A 22,796-nucleotide genomic window follows, 5' to 3' on the forward strand; every position below is an offset into this window, starting at 1 on the left:
CAGGAGGCATGGATTCAAACCTGTGGAAAAATCACTTTAATATGATGATATATGTTGGAAAGCTATTTTGGTTTAATATATTATAATGATAAGAAAGCAATTGACTGGGGACAAGACAAAAGCAATTGAATTGGAAACTTGGAGCTTGCGTGATATTCTCTGCCACTAACCACTTTCTCTACTTTTCTGATTATATATTATTATGAGAACATATAATATAATAATATATATAATACTATGGATGGTTTTCACCTCCTATATTTTTAGTGATGTCCCCACATTTACACTATTTACTGTATGGTGTAGGTTTATTACTCATACAACAGTATTTATTTAAAGGTGTGGCGCGAGTTTATTGTCCACACAACTGTCTTCATTTAAAAGTATGGAGTAGAATTAGTGCCCATACAAGCACATTTATTTTATCGCACATTTACTTTATTATTTAAAGTATGATGCGGGATTAACGTCCATACATGAGGCAATTTAATTTATGAATTTACTTTACCGCATATTTACATTTATTTAAAGTATGGTGCGGGTTTATCGTCCATAACAGCAATTTATTTACAAGCTATTTATTTTATGAATTAATTGTGCAGTATGATGAGTTTTTACAGTTTACAGATCAGGACTAGAAGTTCCTTGATCCTCATCATACAACTGCATCAGGACTCGAAGACCCTTGATGATAATGATATGAGAGCTGGCAGTCTCTCCGGTACTATATTTGTAAGCAAGAGATCGGACTTGAAGATCTTTGATCCTAGACATGTAAATAAGGACTTGGAGTTCCTTGATAATGTAATAGTACCGTATTGGTTAATAGTACAATACACATGAATAATAATTGTATTGGCAAATGTATTGTACACATGAATAGATACGTATTTATGACATGATGAATAGTACTGTATACATGAATAGTGATGTATACATAAATATTAACCATTTTGGGTAAACCGTCACTATATGCAGAAGGGAACCTGCAGTTCCTTAAACTCATGGATGAGCAATTAAATGAGATAACAGAAGTTCCTCAAAATATGGACGATTATATAAGGGCCTGAAGTCCTGAAATATGTACAGGAATTTATAAAAATGTCCACACCGTTATAATATGAGATTTTGGCCCAAAGCTCAAAATCTAAAAGTATCAAATGTCCATACCATGAAAATATTCAATTTTGGCATGAAGTTCAAAATCTAGCAATATTGAGAACCTGAAGTTCCAATAGTTAAATGGACAACTCTTGAGGTATTATTGCAAATTGTGGAACATCATATGTTTCTTTGGCATAAGAAAATGATGAATTTAATAAAGTTCGATTCTGTTACAATCGAGACCTCAAGAAAGAAATATATTTTGTGAATTCCAGTTGTTAAGAATATACCGTGAAATGGGTAACATCTGGATAAACCTCAAAGGATGAATTGAGGCTCCCCGCATATTTTGTTATATTATATGATCTGGGCCGGAAGCCCATGGATCCAAATATATAACAGATCCCGAACTTGAAGTTTTTGGTATATAGTAGTTAATGCTCTTCACTACCATATTGCAATATTATCATGGCTTTTACTCAATTCATATTTCATGCCCATTTGAAAAGGGCAAATAAATTCTGAGGTCGTGTTTTAGCCCGGGCCAGAAGTTCCGGACTCACATGCATTGAAATATGTAATTTGAGAGATTTGTTGTGGTTATTTGAACCTATAAGGCACAAGGTTCCAAACCGTCATTTTGAAAAGACGCAAAAACCACAAGGTGCAAGTTTAAGAATTTGCCCAATTATTATAACAGAAAAAGGAGCATACAACAGACAGATTTTCTTCACCTGCAAGAAAGGAGCAAGCCCTATAAAATCTATAAAATTCTTTTATGTTCTGGAGGCCTCTGCAGGAAGAGGACGACGCCTCTTAAGCTTTGCCATGAGCCTCTCGTGGTCTCCCAAAATTTTTTCATTGGAGACCTGTAGCATGTCTAGCCTTCTCAGCGTATCAACGGAGTATGAACTCACCAGTTTCAGCAAGGCATTATTTTCTTCTTTAAGTTTCTCAACCTCCCGTTGAGACTCATGATGCATTCTCTGAAGAGACGAATTTTCAGTTGTCAGCTCCTGAACCTCGTTTGCCCTAGCACGCAAACGATTCGCCAAGTTAGAAACAGAAGCAGCACTCTGGATGCTTGAAGCCATTGAGTCATCAATAGCCTCTTCCTCAGACCGTCCTGTTAACAGCATTTCATCCATTGGAAGAAGGAAATTCCTAGCTACTGTGACAACAGTAGCATCATTCATCATCACAGAATCATCAACCGTGAGATGACGATTTTGGGATATAAAGGATGGGCGCCAAATTTTGGCGTCACGGGTTGTTGTGGGAGCATCATTTAAATTAAAATAATTTGGGTGAGAAGAAGAAGAAGCCATTTTAAGAAGGTTTCAAGGAAAGTTTTAAGAGAAGCTGAATTTTCAGAAAACGGAGAAGTTGAGTTGAAATGCAGTTACTCCAATCAGGTCTTGCAGAGGCAATATCTATAGACGAAAATATGGCCACGATTTCCAGGATCCCAATATTATCTCGGATCCCCATATTCTCTTTTCTTTCCCAGGTTCCAAAACTTCACGTGGCCTCCATTAATGTCTGTCGGCACTTTCGGCATGTTCAAAGATTATTTTCGTCAATAGCCGATCTTGCTTTGCGGATTTCACGGAGCTACTTTTTCAAAAGCATCCAGAGAATCGCAAATTTTTGTGGTTAACAGGTTCTATCCATTCCTATTATTTGTGTATAAATATGTTACTAACGAAATCTGTCTTTGCAGAAGACATCCAGCTTTCTCCATATCTAGAGATGCGATATCCACTTGTTTTCTTATTAGTGAGCACTCGATGTGCTTGAGAAGCGAGACTATCTTTGATCATCCATTCAGGAAGTGAGACTATCCCTGATCACGTTTCCGCTACATCAGGGAACTCTAAAGGCGACCACATGCTCCAATCTCCTGAAGTTCTTCTAGACTAGGAGAAATGAGAGTTTGTTGTCTGCGCTCATTAGCTTCCTCACCTGATTGCTTACCTTATCCTGCAATTAATATCATAATTTTTGCATTTTTTCTCTTTTTATAACTCTCTGTTCATAAAGGATTTTATTTTGTTTAGAACGAACATCCGAAGAAAGAATCCATGAAATAATCCTAACTCTGAGGGTTATTTGTTTTGAACAGAGAGAAGAATTGTGATTTTTGCTCTTGTAGGATATAACTAGATCATCAAGTGTCACATTATATTTGCAGAGCCGATACGAGCTTGAATGATACTTGAGAAAAGTTTCTCCCACCTAAGGATGTAAGAAATACTTGTGTTATTTCATGCTTGTACTATTATTTTGATATTTTGTACTACATCCTTAAACGTAACCAAATGAGGAGATAAGGCAGTTCCGGAAGAACGCTGTGCAAAGGACCATTCCAGAAGAATGCCTTGCATTATAGATCGTTCCAGAAGAACGACTTGTATTATGACCATTCCAGAAGAATGGCTTGTATCATTCTAATATGTATCCATGAATTATTAATGAAAATTTCACAGATTGCAAGTTAGATACATTGATAATACACTGCACAGATTAAAGTCCCATAAGAATAGAACATGGGTTTAGCAGTACTCAATATGATGCACGCCTGTTGCGTAGCAAATGATATGGATTGAAGTCCCGGAAGGACAATCCTTTAACATGTCAATATTAATACAGTGCACGCTTGATGCATAGCAAATTATATGGTTTCAAGTTCCAGAAGAAAGACAATTAATTGATATGTATGTATTAATATGTGACATGCCTGTAGCATGACAGATATATGGGTTCTAAATGTTCCAACTCCTTAAATGGAGATTATCCATGCCCTACTGTAAAATAACGCTCCACTGGAGGTTATGATCCACATTCTCACATAATTGATTCTATAAGATATGTCTGTCTGAAAAGAGACAATAAAAGCCCCCTGAAGTGGCTTGGGTACCCAAAAGCAAAGAAATTCTTATAATTGATGCATGTGCATGCACATGAGAATGGTGGGATCATGAATTGATGAATGAAAATTTTGGTTTTGGAGTAGCTACTCAAATCATCAATGGGCTGTGTTGATTGGAACCACGTTCTATTATTAAATGTCGACAATATCATTGGCCAAAATGGAAAGAGGCAATTCCATTACAGATGAGAATGAACGTGAAAGAACAAACTCATAGTACGAACATCTAAAGATGTTATTACTGAAAGTTATACTTGGGTGTTCGGAATAAAAAGGAATATACCCACTTTGTATGACACAATGTTTCTGGCAGAAACAAGAAATGTTGGGTTTCTCCATATTTACAGAGGCAATTGTGCCTTCCTATTCCACATTTACTGAGACCAACATATTATCTTTAAGGGTTATTAAATGAATGGAGCATATCGCCAGAAGCGATTCTCTAAAGATGTATAAACAAAACAAAATAGCTGGATATAAAGCTATATAATGTGTCATGAAATATAATCCCTTAAATCCATGAAAGATTGAAATTGCATAAAGCAAGTCCCTGAAGGACGTGTGCTTGAAACATAAATTTTGTACTCAATACTAATATGTATAAATTGCCTCAGTGAGTACACCAATTACGATATGGTTGCAACACATTACAGCTCTGGAAGAGTTGATAATTAATCAAAACTCTTGAAGAGTTAATACTTGGTTGAAACTCTTAAAAAGTTCAAGAAACATTTGTCTCGGCCTGAAGATCGAGCATTACGCCAATGAGATTCTTGCTTATACTAAGAAAGTATTGAAGCATTTTATGTGGATTATCTGTTGGGCACTTAAATGATTTTCCGGAAATATACTGGACCGGACATTGTATTTGCCAGATAGAGCTCAGCTCCATCATCACTTTGGGATGATGTGAGCCATATGTGATACTATCTCCGCATAACATCATATACAGGCATATTCTTTTAAGTGAACTTACAAATTGCCCAGTTTTTGTTAGATACGCGGACTTTGGAAATTTCTATGATTTACATAGAGATAGCTCACTGGAAATACTTCCTCAACTACATGAATTGTTGGTGGCTACATCATTCACTCAATCCGAAAGATCTTTTCTCTAGAAAGATAGTCATGAAGATATCAGGGGGAGATATTCTTCAGGGGAAGCATCCAACAATATAACAAGACTGACTCACAAAAGTAGCGTCAACTATGATATTCAAAGTATGATCAACAGTATGGCTTGAAGATAGTTTTTCCAAGCATCAGGGGGAGCGTGCTATCAATAAAGACCTTCACACACTGTACTCTTTTTCCTTCGTCCAGGTTTTTATCCCACTGGGTTTTTCCTGGCAAGGTTTTAACGAGGCAGTGTCGCACGCGCGTCAATATACACAGAATTTTATGTTACACATGGTTATGTACTCTTTTTCCCTTCGACCAGTTTTTGTCCCACTGGGTTTTACTGGCAAGGTTTTTAACGAGGCATATTCCATACATTGTGGTCTCCAAGGGGGAGTGTTGTAAAATGATAAGGTGGAGCCCACATGTTGGAAGGGAATCTCCATTTACCTTCCTAGAGTCTTCTATTTATCGAACTATTAAGCCAAGTGTTTACCTATAAAATTATGGCTTCATTCTCATTTGTATAGATAGAGAAAAAGAATCAATGAAAAGATCAGAGCATTTCTATTACGGCTCAATTTCTCTAATTTCTCTCTACAATTTCTTTAGTTTTATAAAAATTTCGACCTATGTCCAGTTTTTGACCTATAACTTTCCAACCGTTTGTCCAAATTTCAAGTTCTTTATACGGTTGAATTCAGCACAGAAAAATAAAGAACACAGCGCAAACCAAAAGTCAAAAACAGTTACGAAAATAAATAGAATTCAAAGAAGAAAACACACAACGTTTCCAACAACACAAACACACACAAATTGGGGGGGGGGGTGGTTTGAGTTGATTCAAGTGATCTAATTCTAATGCATGAAAGTAAATGTACTTTAAATTTAACAAGAATGACAAGAATGAAAATCAAAATGTGAAAGTAAAATGTAACAAACACTAGGGTTTCGGAATCCACCCTAAACAATTCTACCAATGTTCATGGATACTCAAGTAATGAACTCTAAACATATTGATGAAGATGTTCGCAATCAAGACCAGGATTAGTGGCTCAAGACGCATTGATTCTCTCTAATATACGTAGAGTGCAGGGTTCATGCTACAATACTTGTGCCTTCCCTATAACCAAATCTAGGTATGGTTCGTACTTCAATTCAATTACAAGAAAAACCCATTAAGTTCAAAAAGAATATGAACATCACAAAAACCCTAAAGCATTATGTTTACATTAGGTATTCAAGAAACCAATTCACATTGATGATTTTTACTTCATCCATTTATTGCTTAGGACAATATGAAGATACACATAATCCCAACAATCTCAAGAAGCATGCTTTCAAAGATGGCCAACCAAGGAAAAACACACATCAAGGATAGATTATTTTAGTGAAGAGGAATTCATCAATTGTTGTCAAGAAACGAATTCACATGATGTTCACTTTTCCTACAAGTTCTATCATTTATTGCTAATTAGAAATTATGTTCTTGGGTATCTTACACAACTTCTCAACTTTAGCTACATGCATACAACCTAAGGTGATCAATCAAAGGAAGCAACACATATCATAGGATTCAATTAGTGAAAGGGATCCATCAACAACATCTAAACTTTCATAAACTCAAAGCATCAAAACAATGGAGTATTCATGTTTAGGGCTTCAACCAAAGCCCTAGAAAAATAAGAAGTTACATTGAAACTAAGAAATTACAAGAAACAAATAAAATGAAAGAAACTAAGAACAAAGAGGGGAAAGAGAATTGCATCTTCAACCCCTTGGATCCTTGCCTCAAGCCTCCCCAAGGTTCTCTCCAATTGTTATGCCATTCTCCCCCCTCCTTGGTTGCTCCTTGCTCTCCTCCTTCTAGCTCTCTCTAGCTCTCAAAATCTCTGCCAAATTCTAAATGAATGATACGTTTCTCCTTCTTACAATCTGCCCAAGTCAATTGCCTAAAGGAAGATGCCTTCTCTATGCTCTCGTCTCCCTCTTCCTTTCATCATGGTACTTTTAACTTTGTTTCCTCCTTGTCTCCTTGCCATGATGAGTTTTTGTCTTCACAAATATTCTCTTTGTCTCTGAAATTACACTCAATCAAAGTAATTTCTTGTTACCAAATGGTATGGTAACAAGAAGAATCAACATAATATTATGGAGGTAAAACTGGCCCAAGATAAATTTCCAGAGCTGTTGTAATATGTAGGATCGGTTGGATGGGCTATACTTGTCCAATTGAGCTCAAATTCGGATATGTTGTAGTTAACATCCATTGGAACAAGTTTCATGAAGATCTTCACCTCATCCGAGCACTGGAGCATGCTGATCCAAGGCCAAGAAGTTGACCTACGAAAATGAACAAAATCAGAATTTATAACCAATAATGCACTTTTAGCTCATTTTCATTCTAACCAAGGTAAAACCTATGAAAACACAAAAAGGAAGTAAAATGCTATAAAATGTCAAGAACTAACTCAAAATAATGGGTCAATAACATGATAAATCATGTGTAAAAATGAACCAAACAAATCACACAATTACCAACTTATTGCATAAGATTATAGCAGTTAGACAACAAAGCGGCCATCGGATGTAAACCAAGGATGTGAGCAATTGAGACAACAAAAAAAAGGATGTGGGCAAAAGGAATTCTTATATTTTGTTATATATTCATCAATTTCAAATTTACATTTGTTCTATATATATATATGCACAAATCGCATGCTAACCAGTTGAACAAAGATTTCAATGTACCAATTTCTACCTTAAAAAAAAGAGGCAATGAATTTGCATTGCATTGAAGGCAATGAATTTGAATTTGCATTTCTCAAGCCCGAAGGAGAGCTAAGGCCATTCATTCATTAATCCCTTTTTACTTGTAATATATCATTTTCTTCTTCAATGCAAATTCTTGCTTGTATTTATACATGGATGGAATTATACAGTAAAAAGACTGCGCATCTGATTATTTGATTGCCACATGTGCTGCTTGGAGAAAATGAATGGCTACTTGGTAATTAGTTTAGTAATTGTCTTATGGAAAGTTCTCTTGCTGCTATTTATTTGACCAGATTTTGAACCCACTTTCCTAATTAGTTGGGGAAGAATTTCTTCTTCCTTGTCTGTTTAAGCATTGAATTTTCCTTGGTTGTCATGTTTAAGCCTTTAGTTGATGAAGAATAGCTAGGCATTGTATTGTATATATCTCTGTTACCGAAACATTAAAAAAGAATTCAATTAAAGTTTTGCATTATTGTATAATCAAATTGGTAGACCTGAGTTTGATGATGTTATTCGTGACATTAACTTAATTTATTTTTAATGATCACAAAAACTAAGCATGTACATTGTTAATTAAATCGGCATCTAATCGGGTGCCTTCGACTTGATTAGCGTATTTGGCCCAGAGTTTGATTAGTCTATTTTCAGTCCAAAATATTCATTTAAAACATTAATTCATTACCACAAAAGGACAATATGAATGAGTTGGAGAGGGGCAACATATTGTTTTTCAATCATATATTTAGAAAAATATACACGTCAATTAAAATCGTAGAAAGACCCGAGACTCACAGAGTCCTGTTACACGGATTGTCCACAGATGTGCTTAATTAATTTGGTTCTGTCCGTATAGGTTGAATCCTAGCGGTGACTGACTGATTCTTTTGCATCTTTTTTTCCTGGGACTTTTCATATCTACCTACTGCAGTCTGCTTATAAGTACCAACCTTCCTTCATTTGCTGGTTACGAGAGAGAGAGAGAGAGAGAGAGAGAGAGAGAGAGAGAGAGAGAGAGAGAGAGAATTTTCAAGAATTCACATGAATATGAACATAAAAAAGAACCCAACCATTATTCTTGCTCCTTTTATCCTTTTGCGCTTTCTCTTCTTCTTCTCATGGATTTTCAGTATGGCAGCGGCTGCGGCGGCTGTGGAAAACACAAAGATTCCAGTGCATGTGGGTGTTGTTGTTGACCTTGATGCTCCCAGTGGGAAGACTTATCTGAGTTGCATCAAAATGGCCCTCCAGGACTTTTATGCATCTCATGCTCACTTCAACACCAGGCTGGTTTTGCACACCAGGAACTCCAACCAAACTGTTGTTGGTGCAGCTGCTGCAGGTTCTCTCTCTCTCTCTCTCTCTCTCTCTCTCTCTCTCTCTCTCTCTCTCTCTCTCTCTCTCTCTCTCTCTCTCTCTCTCTGTACCATGCATGTATTCTAATTGATCATCATTTTGTATCTCCTGTTCTATTAATGAATCATAATTTAATGTCAAATTCTGGAAGATGTATATAATTACTACCTGTGCTTTTATGCTTTTTATTTATGGATTCATTAATCATATAATATATCAAGTAATATGTCATATTTTTTTTATATACATTCATCATGTTTCCTTCCTTGTAAATTTGAACAAAATGTAAGGGTGTGTCTGCAACTGTACTTGGGGTTTTTGCAAACTTCAAACTACTAAAATATCTCTCACGCTTGTAAGACAGGGGCTTGTGCCAAAACAAAAAAGTCAAGAAGGGTATGTTTTTTATGTTTTGTCTTTTGGTAAGCTATAAGTTAAGGATCGATAATTTCATCTCATTAATTTACACGTCTCATGAGAAAGAAAACAAGTCAAATAAGGTAGCCTCCAAACCGTGTGAGCCTCTTTCAAGCTTTGTAAATTCTTCATGGCCTACCTATTAATGTTGTCTCTATATGGTGGATTTGTTGTCTCTATATGGTGGATTCTGTGAAGATCAATATCGTTTCCTATATCATGGCCATGACCATTTTAATAAGCACAATGATTTTTAATCTGATCAAATTAAGCAATCACAATTTTTACTATTATTTTTTTTCAATGTAACACAGCTCTGGATCTGATAAAGAATGTACAAGTGCAAGCAATCCTAGGACCAGTGACATCAATGCAGGCCAGCTTCGTTGTCAATCTTGGAGACGAAGCTCATGTGCCCATTGTATCATTTTCTGCATCGAGTCCCTCTCTTGCTTCGCTTCGGAGCCCCTACTTCTTCCGAGTTACACAGACTGACTCATACCAAGTGAAGGCCATAAGTTCCATTGTTAAAAATTTTGGATGGAGACAAGTTGTGCCGATTTACGTGGACAATACGTTTGGGGAGGGAGTCATTCCCTTTTTAGTTGATGCATTGCAAGAAGTTGATGCTCATGCCCCCTATCGGAGTGTCATCCCCCCATCAGCCACTGATGAACAAATCGAGAAAGAGCTTTACAAGTTGATGACCATGCAAACTAGAGTCTTCATTGTGCATATGATGCCCCATCTTTGTTCTAAGCTATTTGCCATGGCAAATAAGATTGGAATGATGAGTGAAGGCTATGTTTGGATCACGACGAATGGGGCTGGTAATCGTTTGAGGTCATTGGGACCGGTCGTCTTGAGTTCCATGCAAGGGGTTCTAGGTGTGGAAACAGAGGTTCCAACAACAATGGAGCTTACAGAATTCAAAGTGCGGTGGAAAAGGCAATTCCAACAAGACAATCCGGCCATCATTGATGTCTACATGGACGTGATTGGCCTTCGGGCTTATGATGCTGCTTTTGCACTAGCCTTGGCAGCTGAACAAGTTGGGGATACAAGCTTTGGTTTCCAGGAGAGGAATGGTTCCTTCAGCTCAACAGATCTTGATACTTTTAAGGTCTCTCAATATGGTCCAAAGCTTGCCCAGGCCTTATCAAATACTAGATTCAAAGGCATAGCTGGAGACTTTAGTCTTGACTGTGGGCAACTTCAATCATCAAGATTTCAGATACTCAATGTAAATGGTGATGGAGTAAGAACAATTGCATTCTGGACACCGGAAAATGGTATGGTGAAAACATTGAGTTCAACAAACACCAGTATACTTTCAACTTCCGAGAAGTGCGATTTTGGACCCATCATATGGCCTGGAGATTCTCTGTCTGTTCCTAAAGGATGGGAGATCCCAACAAGTGGCAAGAAGTTGAAAATAGGAGTTCCTGTGAAGGTTGGTTTTACTGAGTTTGTTAAGGTAACCAAGATTCCTAGCACAAACAGAACAGATGTTACGGGGTTCAGTATTGATGTCTTTAATGCTGCAGTGGATGTATTACCATACGCTCTTCCTTTTGAGTTCATTCCCTTTGAAAATCCTGACGGCACTAGCGCTGGCACTTACAATGATTTGGTCTATCAAGTCTATCTTGAGGTAAAATTCTTTGTCTATTATACATACAGATAACGGATTGGAATTGTGCTCTGATTTAACATGTTTACTTGACAGAAGTATGATGCTGTGGTGGGAGACACAACAATAAGAGCAAATAGATCATTGTATGTAGACTTCACAATGCCATACACAGAATCTGGTGTGGTAATGGTTGTGCCAATTAGAGACAACAGAAGAAAATGTGCATGGGTTTTCTTGAAACCTTTGACTTGGGACCTCTGGCTTACAACTTTTTGTTTCTTCATCTTCATTGGTTTTGTTGTTTGGGTGCTGGAACATCGAATTAACGAAGATTTTCGTGGCCCTCCCTCACATCAAGTTGGCACAAGTTTCTGGTTCTCTTTCTCAACCATGGTCTTTTCACATAGTAAGTACATCCATATCACGTCTCCCTAAGTTCAAGTTAAGAATTCTTAATATTTTCTTCTCTCCACTTATGCCTATACTGACACTTTTTGAATAAAATTTTACAGGGGAGAGAGTGGTTAGCAATTTGGCTAGATTTTTGATGATTATATGGGTGTTTGTTGTGCTAGTATTGACACAAAGTTACACAGCTAATCTAGCATCACTATTAACAGTGGAACAGCTCCAACCAACTGTCACTGATATAAAGGATCTTCTAAGGAATGGGGATAATGTCGGCTACATAGAGAACACTTATGTTTGCGAAATCTTGAAACAACTCGGTTTTGACAATTCCAAGCTTAAGCCCATCAAAACCATGGAAGAATGCGATGAAGCTCTTTCGAAAGGAAGTGCAAAGGGTGGTATTGCTGCTGTTGTTGATGAAATTCCAAACATGAAGCTTTTTGTTGCAAAATATTGTTCCAAGTATACCATGATTGGTCCAATATTCAAAACTGATGGCTTTGCCTTTGTAAGATCTTTTTTTTTCCCTGCTATACATAAATGTTACCTGTACAACACATGGAACCAAAAAAGATGATTTGACTTAATTTGCAGGTTTTTCCGAAACATTCCCCTCTCGTACCTGATCTTTCACGGGCGGTCCTAAATGTGACTGAAGGAGAGAAAATCATGAACATTGAGAACAAATGGTTCAGTCAAGAAAGCAAGTGTGAAGATAAATCCACTACTCCAAGGGTCTCAAGCAATAGTCTTGGACTTGAAAGCTTTTGGGGCCTCTTCCTCATTGCTGGGATGGCTTCAATTCTAGCTCTCATTATCTTTTTAGCTTCCTTCCTGTACAAGCATAGGCATGTCTTGAAGCAATCTGATTCAAGAGCTTCTAAATGGAGACGGGTTCGAGCCATGTTTGAAATTTTCAATGACAAAGACATCAGCTCCCATACTTTCAAAAGCAGCCAACAAAGAGATGGAATTGGTGGTGTTGGAGATGAAGTGAAAGCCTCACCAAATAGCAACTGGCCTGAAAGTCCATTCAGCTATTTGGACCACACAGACAAGGATTTTGTATTGTCTGAAGGGCAACAAACGCCATCTACTACTAGTCATGCGTCTCCGGAGATAGTTCCAAAAAGTGAGCTTGATATTATCACTGTTCAAGAAATGCATACAAATCCTGTAACAGATCGTTTGGCTTAGAAGTAATCTTGCATTAAAAAAAAAATCAAATTGTACTAATATAAACAGAAATCAATTAATTCATTCCAGTATGAATTCAGCATTGTGAGTTTATTTCACCTGCCCACCAAGCAGAACATTCAAACCACATATAGATCAGCTCCACACTCACCTGTTGCTGTTTGTCAAGAATCTCTAGAAAACAATATAGTTAAATTGACATGTATTTAAATGCTTCAACTCAAGACAACTTTGAATCAAGTGGTGGGATCTAAAGTCTAGACGACTTAGTTTTGGCATCATTTGCGACGCGTCTTCGATTGGTACAAGGTAATTGGTAGGTCTTTTCTAGTTATATAAACCTAATTAGTTGTTTAATGGGTCAATTGCGGCACAAGCTACACAGAGATGAAATGGGAGAGTTGTTCCATCTGTCAAATTCCATTATACATAATTATCATTTATTTATGCATTAATTAATTACTACAAAAAGACAACATGAATGACTAGGAGAGACTATATATATATATATATATATTATATATGTAGGTCAATTAATAAAATCGTAGAAAGACCCCAGACTCAGACTCTGTTATCCTTGTCCACAGAGTGAGTGTCAGCAGTCAATAAATATTAGTTTCCCATATCTATATATAATTATAGTCTTATAGATGTTTTGTTAATTCATTCTAACTTTTACATTAAGCAAGGAAAGGCTTGATTAATTTTGTCTTGTCCGTATGGATTGGGGTCCTAGCGCTGACCGACCGATTATTTTCAATGGACTTTTCATATCCACCTACTGCATTAAACTATTTAAGTACCAGTCACCCTGCATTTGCTTCAGAATATATACGAGTGACCTTGTGATCAAATATTCACATTATAATATGATGACCATAAAAAAGAACCCAATCTTTTTGTGCTCTCTCTTCTTCTCATGGAGTTTCAGTATGGCTGTGGCTGTGGCTGCGGCTGCGGCTGCGGAAAACACAACAATCCAGGTGAATGTGGGCGTTGTTGTTGATCTTGATGCACAGATTCTGGGTGGGAAGATTTTTTTGAGTTGCATCAAAATGGCTCTCGAGGACTTTTATGCATCTCATGCTCACTTCAAGACCAGGCTGGTTTTGCACACCAGGAACTCCAAACACACTGTTGTTGGTGCAGCTTCTGCAGGTTCTCTCTCTCTCTCTCTCTCTCTCTCTCTAAACCATGCATTTATATGTTCTAATTGAGATTTTTGTAACCTTATCTCCTATTCTAATAATGAATCATATACGTTTTATGCATCTCCATCATTTCTTTCCAGTATAAAAACCAATTAATGCCAAAATCAGGAAGAGAATTATATTACATACGAGTGTGGTATGAATTTGTTTGGAAGTTCAAAAAGGAGGGTGTACCATGTTTTTGTCCCCCATTAACAAAAATCACTAAGGAAACAGAACCTAACTGAACCAATGTTGGACGGTTTGGGTTGGCTTGCTTTGGGAGGGTTGCACATAAGTCTAATTCTTTTTTCTTTTCCAAATTTTCAACTTTGTTAGTCCAATTGGATTAGATCGATTTACAAAAACTCAAAACCATAATTGAATCGAACAATTATGGTCCATTTTGATTTTGAATTATTTGATTTTTTAAGTCAAAATTGAACTAAACTAATCACTACGGTTCAAATTAGTTGATGTAGTTGGTTCAGCCGGATTGATGTCCAACTCTATATGTAAGGAGGGGTGGACACAATTTCAGGTCAACTCGACCAAACTACCCAACTTGATAATTAGAGGGTTTTGGGTTCAATAAATCATAAATCTCAATGTATGGGTTGGAACCAAAACTTAAAAGTGGACTTTATTTTGAGTTAATTCGACCAAACCACCCAATCCGATCACAAAAGAGTTGGGTTGACCTAATAATGAGAGAGTCTTAAGTCCAAAACATTATAAACCGCTATATATCGAGTTGGATTATAAATTAAGATCAAAATTGACCCCACTCAATCCATGTCCAACCCTATATGCAAGTGTAGTTGGGCTTTTTTTTTTTGGGTCAGAATGTAGTTGGGCTTTGAGAAGTGAAAAAACACAGTAATTCTTTTAGTTTTGTCGCTTGCCAAGCTAAAGGTAAGACTCGTCAGAAGGTCGCCTTCAAACCGTGTGAGGCCCCGTCGAACTTTGAAAATTCTTCAATGGTCAACCCTAGTATTGTAGCGCATACCAATAATCGTTTGCTATGTTATCTGTTGATAATTAACTATCATTGATAACGATTTAACCGTTATAATAAGCATAATATTTCCTAATATTATCAAATTAATCCATCACAATTGTCACTGTTTTGTCAATGGGACACAGCTCTGGATCTGATAAAGAATGTACAAGTGCAAGCAATCCTAGGGCCAGTGACATCAATGCAGGCATGCTTCGTTATTAACCTTGGAGACCAAGCTCATGTCCCCATTTTATCATTTTCTGCAACAAGCCCCTCTCTTACGTCTCTCCGAAGCTCCTACTTTTTTCGACTTACACAAACTGACTCATACCAAGTGAAAGCCATAAGTGCCATTGTTAAACATTTTGGATGGAGACAAGTAGTGCCGATATACGTCGACAATACGTATGGAGAGGGAGTCATACCCTTTTTAATTAATGCCTTGCAAGACGTTGATGCTCATGTCCCCTATCGGAGTGTCATCCCTCCATCTGCCACTGATGATCAAGTTGGTGAAGAGCTTTCCAAGTTAATGGCTATGCCAACAAGAGTGTTCATTGTGCACATGACGCCCGAGCTCTCCTCCAGTCTATTTGCCAAGGCAAAAGAGATTGGAATGATGAGCCAAGGCTATGTTTGGATCTTGACTAACGGGGTAGGAAATCGCTTATGGTCAATGCGTTCGGTTGTCCTAAATTCAATGCAAGGAGTATTGGGTGTGGAAACAGAGGTTCCAATAACAATGGAGCTTACAAACTTCAGAATGAAGTGGAAGAGGCAATTCCAACAAGACAATCCAGCCATCATTGATTTTGATTGTGATGTGTTTGGACTTCGAGCTTATGATGCAGCTTTCGCACTAGCGTTGGCAGTTGAACAAGTTGGGAATGCAAGCTTTGATTTCCAAAAGAGGAATCCTTCCTTCAACTCAACAGATCTTGATACTTTCAAGGCCTCTCAATATGGTCCAAAGCTTGTCCAGGCCTTATCTAATACTACATTCAAAGGCCTAGCTGGAGAGTTCAGTCTTAAGGATGGGCAACTTCAACCATCAACATTTAAGATAGTTAATGTAAATGGGAATGGAGTGAGTTCAGTTGCATTTTGGACACCGGAAAATGGCATGGTGAAAACATTGAATTCAACAAACATTAGTATACTTTCAACTTCTGAGAAGTTTGATCTTATACCTATTATATGGCCTGGAGGTTTGCTATCTGTTCCTAAGGGATGGGAGATCCCAACAAATGGCAAGAGGTTGAAAATTGGTGTTCCTGTGAAGGTTGCTTTTACTGAGTTTGTCAAGGTAGCCAAGAATCTTAGCACTAACACAACCGACGTCACGGGGTTTAGTATCGATGTCTTTAAGGCTGCACTGGAAGTATTACCATACGATCTTCCTTTTGACTTCATTCCCTTTGCAAAGCCTGATGGAACCAGCGCTGGAACTTACAATGATTTGGTCTATCAAGTATATCTTGAGGTAAAATTCATTGTCTCTAATATAAATGCCAATGACTTGCATCATGTACCTTCCTCTGATTCAACATGCTTGCTTGACAGAAATTTGATGCTGTGGTGGGAGATATAACAATTACAGCAAATAGATCCTTGTATGTAGACTTCACAATGCCATACACAGAATCTGGTGTGGTAATGGTTGTGCCAATCATAGACACCGGGAGCAAAAATGCATGGGTTTTCTTGAAACCTTTGACTTGGGACTTATGGCTTACAACTTTTTGTTTCTTCGTCTACATTGGTTTCGTCATTTGGGTGCTTGAACATCAAATTAATGAAGATTTCCGTGGCCCTCCCTCACATCAAGTTGGCACAAGTTTCTGGTTCTCTTTCTCAACCATGGTGTTTTCAAATGGTAAGTATATGCATCATCTCTATCAAATTAAGTTCTTAACAGCTTCGTTTTCCTTCCCTCAGCCTATGCGCCTATTGACACTTTGTTTTTGCACACTTTTTTAATTCAATTTTACAGAGGAGAGAGTGGTTAGCAACTTGGGCAGATTCTTGATGATAATATGGGTATTTGTTGTGCTAGTACTGTCACAAAGTTACACAGCTAATCTAGCATCACTATTAACAGCTGAACAACTCCGGCCAACTGTCACCGATATAAAGGATCTTATAAGGAGTGGGGATAGTGTCGGCTACATGAAGAATTCTTTTGTTCATGAACTCTTGAAAGAAATTGGTTTTCATGAGTCCAAGCTTAAGGCTATGACTTCCATGGAAGACTGTGACCAAGCTCTTTCCAAAGGGAGTGAAAAGGGTGGTATTACTGCTTTTGTTAATGAAACCCCCAACATAAAGCTTTTTCTTGCAAAATATTGTTCCAAATATACCATGATTGGTCCAATCTTCAAAACTGATGGCTTTGCCTTTGTAAGATATTTCTCTCCTTTTATACACTTACAGACAGATAACACATGCAAGCAAAAGTGGGTTCATTTTTTCACATATGACTTCTTTGGGACGACTTTGCAGGTGTTTCCAAAACGCTCCCCTCTTGTACCAGACATTTCACAGGCAATCCTGAATGTGACCGAAAGAGAGAAGACAATGAACATCGAAAACAAGTGGTTCAGTCGAGAAGGCAATTGTCAAGATGACTCTGGTCCAAGGGTTTCAAGCAACATTCTTGGGCTCGAAAGCTTTTGGGGCCTATTCCTCATTGCTGGGGTGGCTTCAATTCTAGCTCTCATTATCTTTGTAGCTTCCTTCCTTTACAAGCAGAGGCATATCTTGAAGCATGCTGGGGTTCGAGCCATGTTCGAAATTTTCAACGAAAAAGACCTCAACTCCCATGCATTCAAAAGCAGTCCACAACGAAATGGCAGTGCTGGTGATCAAGTTGAAGTGAAAGCCACACCTAATAGTAATTGGCCTGAAAGTCCATTCAGCTATTCGAACCACGCAGATAAGGACTTTGCGTTCCTTGATGGGCAAGAAACACCATCTACTACTAGCCATGCGTCTCCGGATATAGTTCCAACAACTGAGCTTGCCCGTCCCGTCGCTATCCAAGAAATGCATAGAAGTACTGTAATATCTCAAGAAAACAATTAAGATGATCGGAAAAAGAGAAAAGGGCCTAGAAATAATCTTGTATATAAGGTTTAACATTTTTAGTCTGTAATGTTATTATGAAAATCAGAAACAGAGGACCAGAAACAGAGCATAAAAAACAGAGCACAGAAACAGAGCAACTTGAATCTGTATATCCATAATTGACCCAGCACTCACAAAGAATTCCATAAATGCCAACTTTACCCTTGTTCCCTGGATTTACTGAGAGTTAAAAACGAATCAAAAGTTTTCAAAGAAAACCAAGAGCTAGCCAGTCATTCTTGTGTAAATTCAGCATCGTGAGTTTATTTGCTTTCATTGATGGGGCCATGGCTGTCTCTGCATTTCTTCTTAAAAACTTGTTGGTCAGTTCTCAGCAGAATTATTAATATAAGACTTTCCTGGGTCAAACATTAATGCAAAGACTTAAGGAGTGGCGTTTTTCAACACAACCCAAAAGACAAGGAACACCTTGTCTCACTTTATTTTTATATCAAATAAATTTTGGTCAAAATTAATTTGCTTTGAATGTCTAACTGCAGGCACTATTTGCAGATAGTTTTCCCTTCAATTTCATCAAAGACTTTGAACTTGTGCTAAGAAGAAGACCAGAACCCGCTAGTCTTTTAAATCACACTAGTAGAGGAGATGAAATGCTTCTAGAAGACTACAGCCAACTACAAGTTTTATTTATTTTTTCACTCCATTTACATGAAATTAAAAAGACAATAAGACAGATCATTTATTTTTCTATAATTATAATAGCATTGATGTTGATTGAACCAAGTAGCGTATCTGATGGATTGTTTATCTACGACTTTCGAATTCTTCGGCTGTCACGATCTATCTGCATATATATAAGTTTGTTTGGACACTTAATTGGACAGAATGCAATCAGATTAAGCAGGGTTCAAAAGCTTCAAATATGATCAAGAAAAGGCCTTTGAACCTTAAGCTTGTTCTTTCTATCTTTTTCTTCTTTCTTTGTTCATGGATTTCCTTGGCCATGGCACAAAACAAAACCATCCCAGTGAATGTTGGGCTTGTTCTTGATGACCTTGATTCAGGGGATGGGAAGATTTGGTTGAGCTGCATCAAATTGGCACTCTCAGATTTCTATGCTTCTCATGCTAACTACAAAACTAGGCTGGTCTTGAATACTAGGGACTCCAAAAAAAGTGTTGTAGGTGCAGCTGCCTCAGGTAACCCTAGACTTTGCACTTAAGCAAATGATAGACCTTCTTTCTTCAACAGTTTCTTGTTTTTTTTTTCTTCCCTTTCTTAGTAAATAGTTATTGTTCTTTTGTTTTTCATTGAGCGCAGCTGTAGATCTAATAGAGAAAGTGAAAGTGAAAGCAATCCTAGGACCAGGGACTTCTATGCAAGCAGGCTTTCTTATTAACCTTGGAGACCAAGTTCATGTGCCCATTATATCATTTTCCGCAACAAGCCCTTCTCTTAATTCAGTCCATAGCTCCTACTTTTTTCAATTTGCACAAAATGACTCATCCCAAGTGAAAGCCATAAGTTCTATTGTAAAAGCTTTTGGATGGAGACTAGTTGTGCCTGTCTACGTTGACAATGAGTTTGGGGAGGGTGTCATACCATTTTTAACTGATGCGCTGGAAGACGTTGATGCCCGTGTCCCCTACCGGAGTGCCATTTCCCTGTCAGCCACTGACGGCCAAATTCTTGAAGAGCTTTACAAGTTAATGACAATGCAAACTAGAGTCTTCATTGTCCACATGAGGACGGATCTGTCATCTAGGTTATTTGCAAAGGCCAGAGAGATTGGAATGATGACCGAAGGCTATGTTTGGCTCACTACTAATGGGATACCTAATGAATTAAGGTCTCTAAATTCTTCAGTCATCAGTTCCATGCAAGGTGTGTTGGGTATACAAACTTATGTTCCACAAACAGTAAAGCTTGAAGAATTCAAGCCACGGTGGAAACGACAATTCCAACAAGACAATCCAACCATAATTGATGCTCAATTGCATGTTTTTGGACTTTGGGCTTATGATTCTGCTTTTGCACTAGCCATGGCAGTTGAAGAAGTTGGGACTGCAAGCTTTGAGGTGTCTCAATACGGTCGAAAACTTTCCCATGCCTTATCTAGTATGCGATTTAAAGGCATTGCTGGAGATTTCAGCCTTGTTGATGGGCAACTTCAGTCATCAACTTTTCAGATAGTTAATGTCAATGGTGGAGGAAGAAGAGTGGTTGGATTTTGGACACCAGAAATGGGACTGATGAACAAATTGAATTCAACAAACACAAGCTTTTCTTCAACTTCCAACAAGGGCAATCTTGCGCCTATTATGTGGCCAGGAGATTCTCTCACTGCTCCAAAGGGATGGCAGATCCCAGCAAACGACAAGAAGTTGAGAATAGGAGTTCCTGTCAAGGTTGGTTTTACAGAGTTTGTTAAGATCACGAAAGATCCAAGCACTAACGCAATCAACGTCACTGGCTTCACTATAGACGTCTTTGAGGCTGCAGTGAAAGTGTTGCCATACCCTCTTCCTTATGAGTTCATTCCCTTTGCAAAACCTGATGGTACAAGCGCTGGCACTTATAGTGATTTGTGCTATCAAGTATATCTTGGGGTAAATTTCCTTATCTTTTATATTGTTAAATTTGAATGTGAGTTTTCTGATTCAACTTCCGATTGGAAAGAAAGAAACCATTCAATTTATTTATTGAGATTTTGACAAATATCTTTACTTGACTGCAGCACTATGATGCTGTGGTGGGAGATACAACAATTAGAGCAGATAGGTCCTTGTATGTAGACTTCACAATGCCATTCACAGAATGCGGTGTAGCAATGGCTGTGCCAGTCATAGACGTCAGGAGCAAAAATGCTTGGGTTTTCTTGAAGCCTTTGACATGGGAGCTTTGGCTGACTACTTCTTGTGTCTTCGTCCTTATTGGTTTTGTGATGTGGGTTCTTGAACATCGGATTAACGAAGACTTTCGTGGCACTCCATCACACCAAGTTGGCACCAGCATCTGGTTCTCCTTCTCAACCATGGTTTTTGCACAAAGTAATTCTCCATGACCCTTCTCTCATTTCAAATCAATATTTCATAAGATAACCTGCACTATAAATTGTTAATTAACAATGTCCTTGTGCACTTGTACAGGAGAAAGAGTGGTTAGCAACTTGGCTAGATTTGTGATGATTATATGGGTATTTGTTGTTCTAATATTGACACAAAGTTACACAGCCAGTCTGACATCACTGTTAACTGTTCAACAACTTCAGCCAACTGTTACAGATATAAAGGATCTATTGAGAAAGGGGGAAAATGTCGGCTACTTAACGGATGCTTATGTTTACGATATCTTGAAACAAGTTGGTTTTGCGGATACCAAGCTTAAGGGTTTCAAAACAATGGAAGAAATTGATGAAGCTCTTTCAAAAGGAAGTGCAAATGGTGGTATTGCTGCTATTGTTGATGAAACCCCCAACATGAAGCTTTTTGTTGCAAAGTTTTGTTCCAAGTATACTATGATAGGTCCTATCTTTGAAACTGCTGGGTTTGGCTTTGTGAGATCTCTCTCCTCTTACATGTTCATGCAAGAAAATTTATATATCCTACAAGATTTCTTTGTTAACTTGCTGATCGAGGTCATGACTTTGTAGGTGTTTCCAAAACGTTCCCCTCTTCTGCCGGATGTTTCACAGGCGGTGCTAAACGTGACCGAAGGAGAGGTGATCCTGAACATTGAAAACAAATGGTTCAAGAAAGGGGACAATTGTAAAGATAACCCCACCCCAGAACTTTCCAACAACAGTCTTGGCCTTGATAGCTTTTGGGGGCTCTTCCTCATTTCTGGGGTGGCTTCATTACTTTCTCTCATCATATTTGTAGCTTCATTCCTTTACAGGCACAAGCACATCTTGAAACACCCACCGGATTCAAAAGCCTTAACATGGAGAAAGATTCGATCCATGTTCGAAATTTTCAACGAAAGAGACTTCAACTCTCGTATGTTTAAGAGCAGTCAACAGAGAGATGGTATTGCTGGTAATCCAGATAATATTGCAGGTGGTGCTAATTCACCAAATAACAACTGGCCAGAGAGTACATCCAGCTTTAATTCCAACCACACAGATGCAAATTTTGAATTCTTTGGAGGGCAACAAACACAATCTCCTGGTCAAGCATCTCTAGAAATAGTTCCAATTACTACTGATCCTGCTACCATTATTGCAGAAATGCATACAACTCCTGCAACAGCTCAAGATAACAATTAATATGTATATGTAGAGAATTAATAGGAAATAAATAAATAAAGAGTTTGGCTTAAACTAGCTCTTAAGTTCTTAACCATGTATCATGTATTCAAGCATTATCTTCTGTTGTAGTAGTGGGAACTCAGAAATAGAAGACTTTGATTTTGTATAATATATTTAGTAATCGATATATTGTCACGTGGTGTTCCAATACACAAATATTATAACAGGTGTTTATTTATTAATATTCTACTTAAAATATTAACTCGTCTTCTACTGATATTATAATACGCTGAATTAATAACGTAATACAGACGGCCATA

General features: G+C 37.8%; 3 protein-coding genes across 4 annotated transcripts; all 3 read left to right on the top strand.

The window, feature by feature from the left end:
* The first annotated feature begins 8,784 nt into the window (after positions 1–8,784).
* Positions 8,785–13,092, top strand: LOC110749454 (glutamate receptor 2.8-like). Of its 2 annotated transcripts, none has more exons than XM_088247699.1 (5): positions 8,785–9,272; positions 10,018–11,357; positions 11,436–11,745; positions 11,852–12,258; positions 12,345–13,092. In XM_088247699.1, exons 1-5 carry the CDS (start codon positions 8,972–8,974, stop codon positions 12,945–12,947), a joined length of 2,961 nt encoding a protein of 986 aa, XP_088103825.1. In that variant the 5' UTR covers positions 8,785–8,971; the 3' UTR covers positions 12,948–13,092. The 2 variants fall into 2 exon arrangements, with proteins under 2 accessions (XP_088103825.1, XP_021805259.1); XM_021949567.2 differs by having other exon boundaries at positions 8,787–9,272; positions 11,433–11,745; positions 12,345–13,090.
* A 727-nt stretch (positions 13,093–13,819) lies between these two features.
* On the top strand, positions 13,820–18,233 carry LOC110749467 (glutamate receptor 2.2-like). Its single transcript, XM_021949580.2, has 5 exons — positions 13,820–14,105; positions 15,284–16,623; positions 16,704–17,016; positions 17,134–17,540; positions 17,643–18,233. The coding sequence occupies exons 1-5, from the start codon at positions 13,820–13,822 to the stop codon at positions 18,222–18,224; spliced, it is 2,928 nt and encodes a 975-aa protein (XP_021805272.2). The 3' UTR covers positions 18,225–18,233.
* Positions 18,234–19,091: 858 nt separating this feature from the next.
* LOC110749480 (glutamate receptor 2.8-like) lies at positions 19,092–22,718 on the top strand. The gene is made up of 5 exons (XM_021949592.2): positions 19,092–19,426; positions 19,548–20,836; positions 20,965–21,277; positions 21,377–21,783; positions 21,880–22,718. The coding sequence occupies exons 1-5, from the start codon at positions 19,150–19,152 to the stop codon at positions 22,492–22,494; spliced, it is 2,901 nt and encodes a 966-aa protein (XP_021805284.2). The 5' UTR covers positions 19,092–19,149; the 3' UTR covers positions 22,495–22,718.
* Positions 22,719–22,796: the final 78 nt, after the last annotated feature.

The sequence above is a fragment of the Prunus avium genome, chromosome 1 (genome assembly GCF_965620075.1).
Source record: "Prunus avium chromosome 1, drPruAviu1.hap1.1, whole genome shotgun sequence".
NCBI classification, from domain to species: domain Eukaryota; kingdom Viridiplantae; phylum Streptophyta; class Magnoliopsida; order Rosales; family Rosaceae; genus Prunus; species Prunus avium.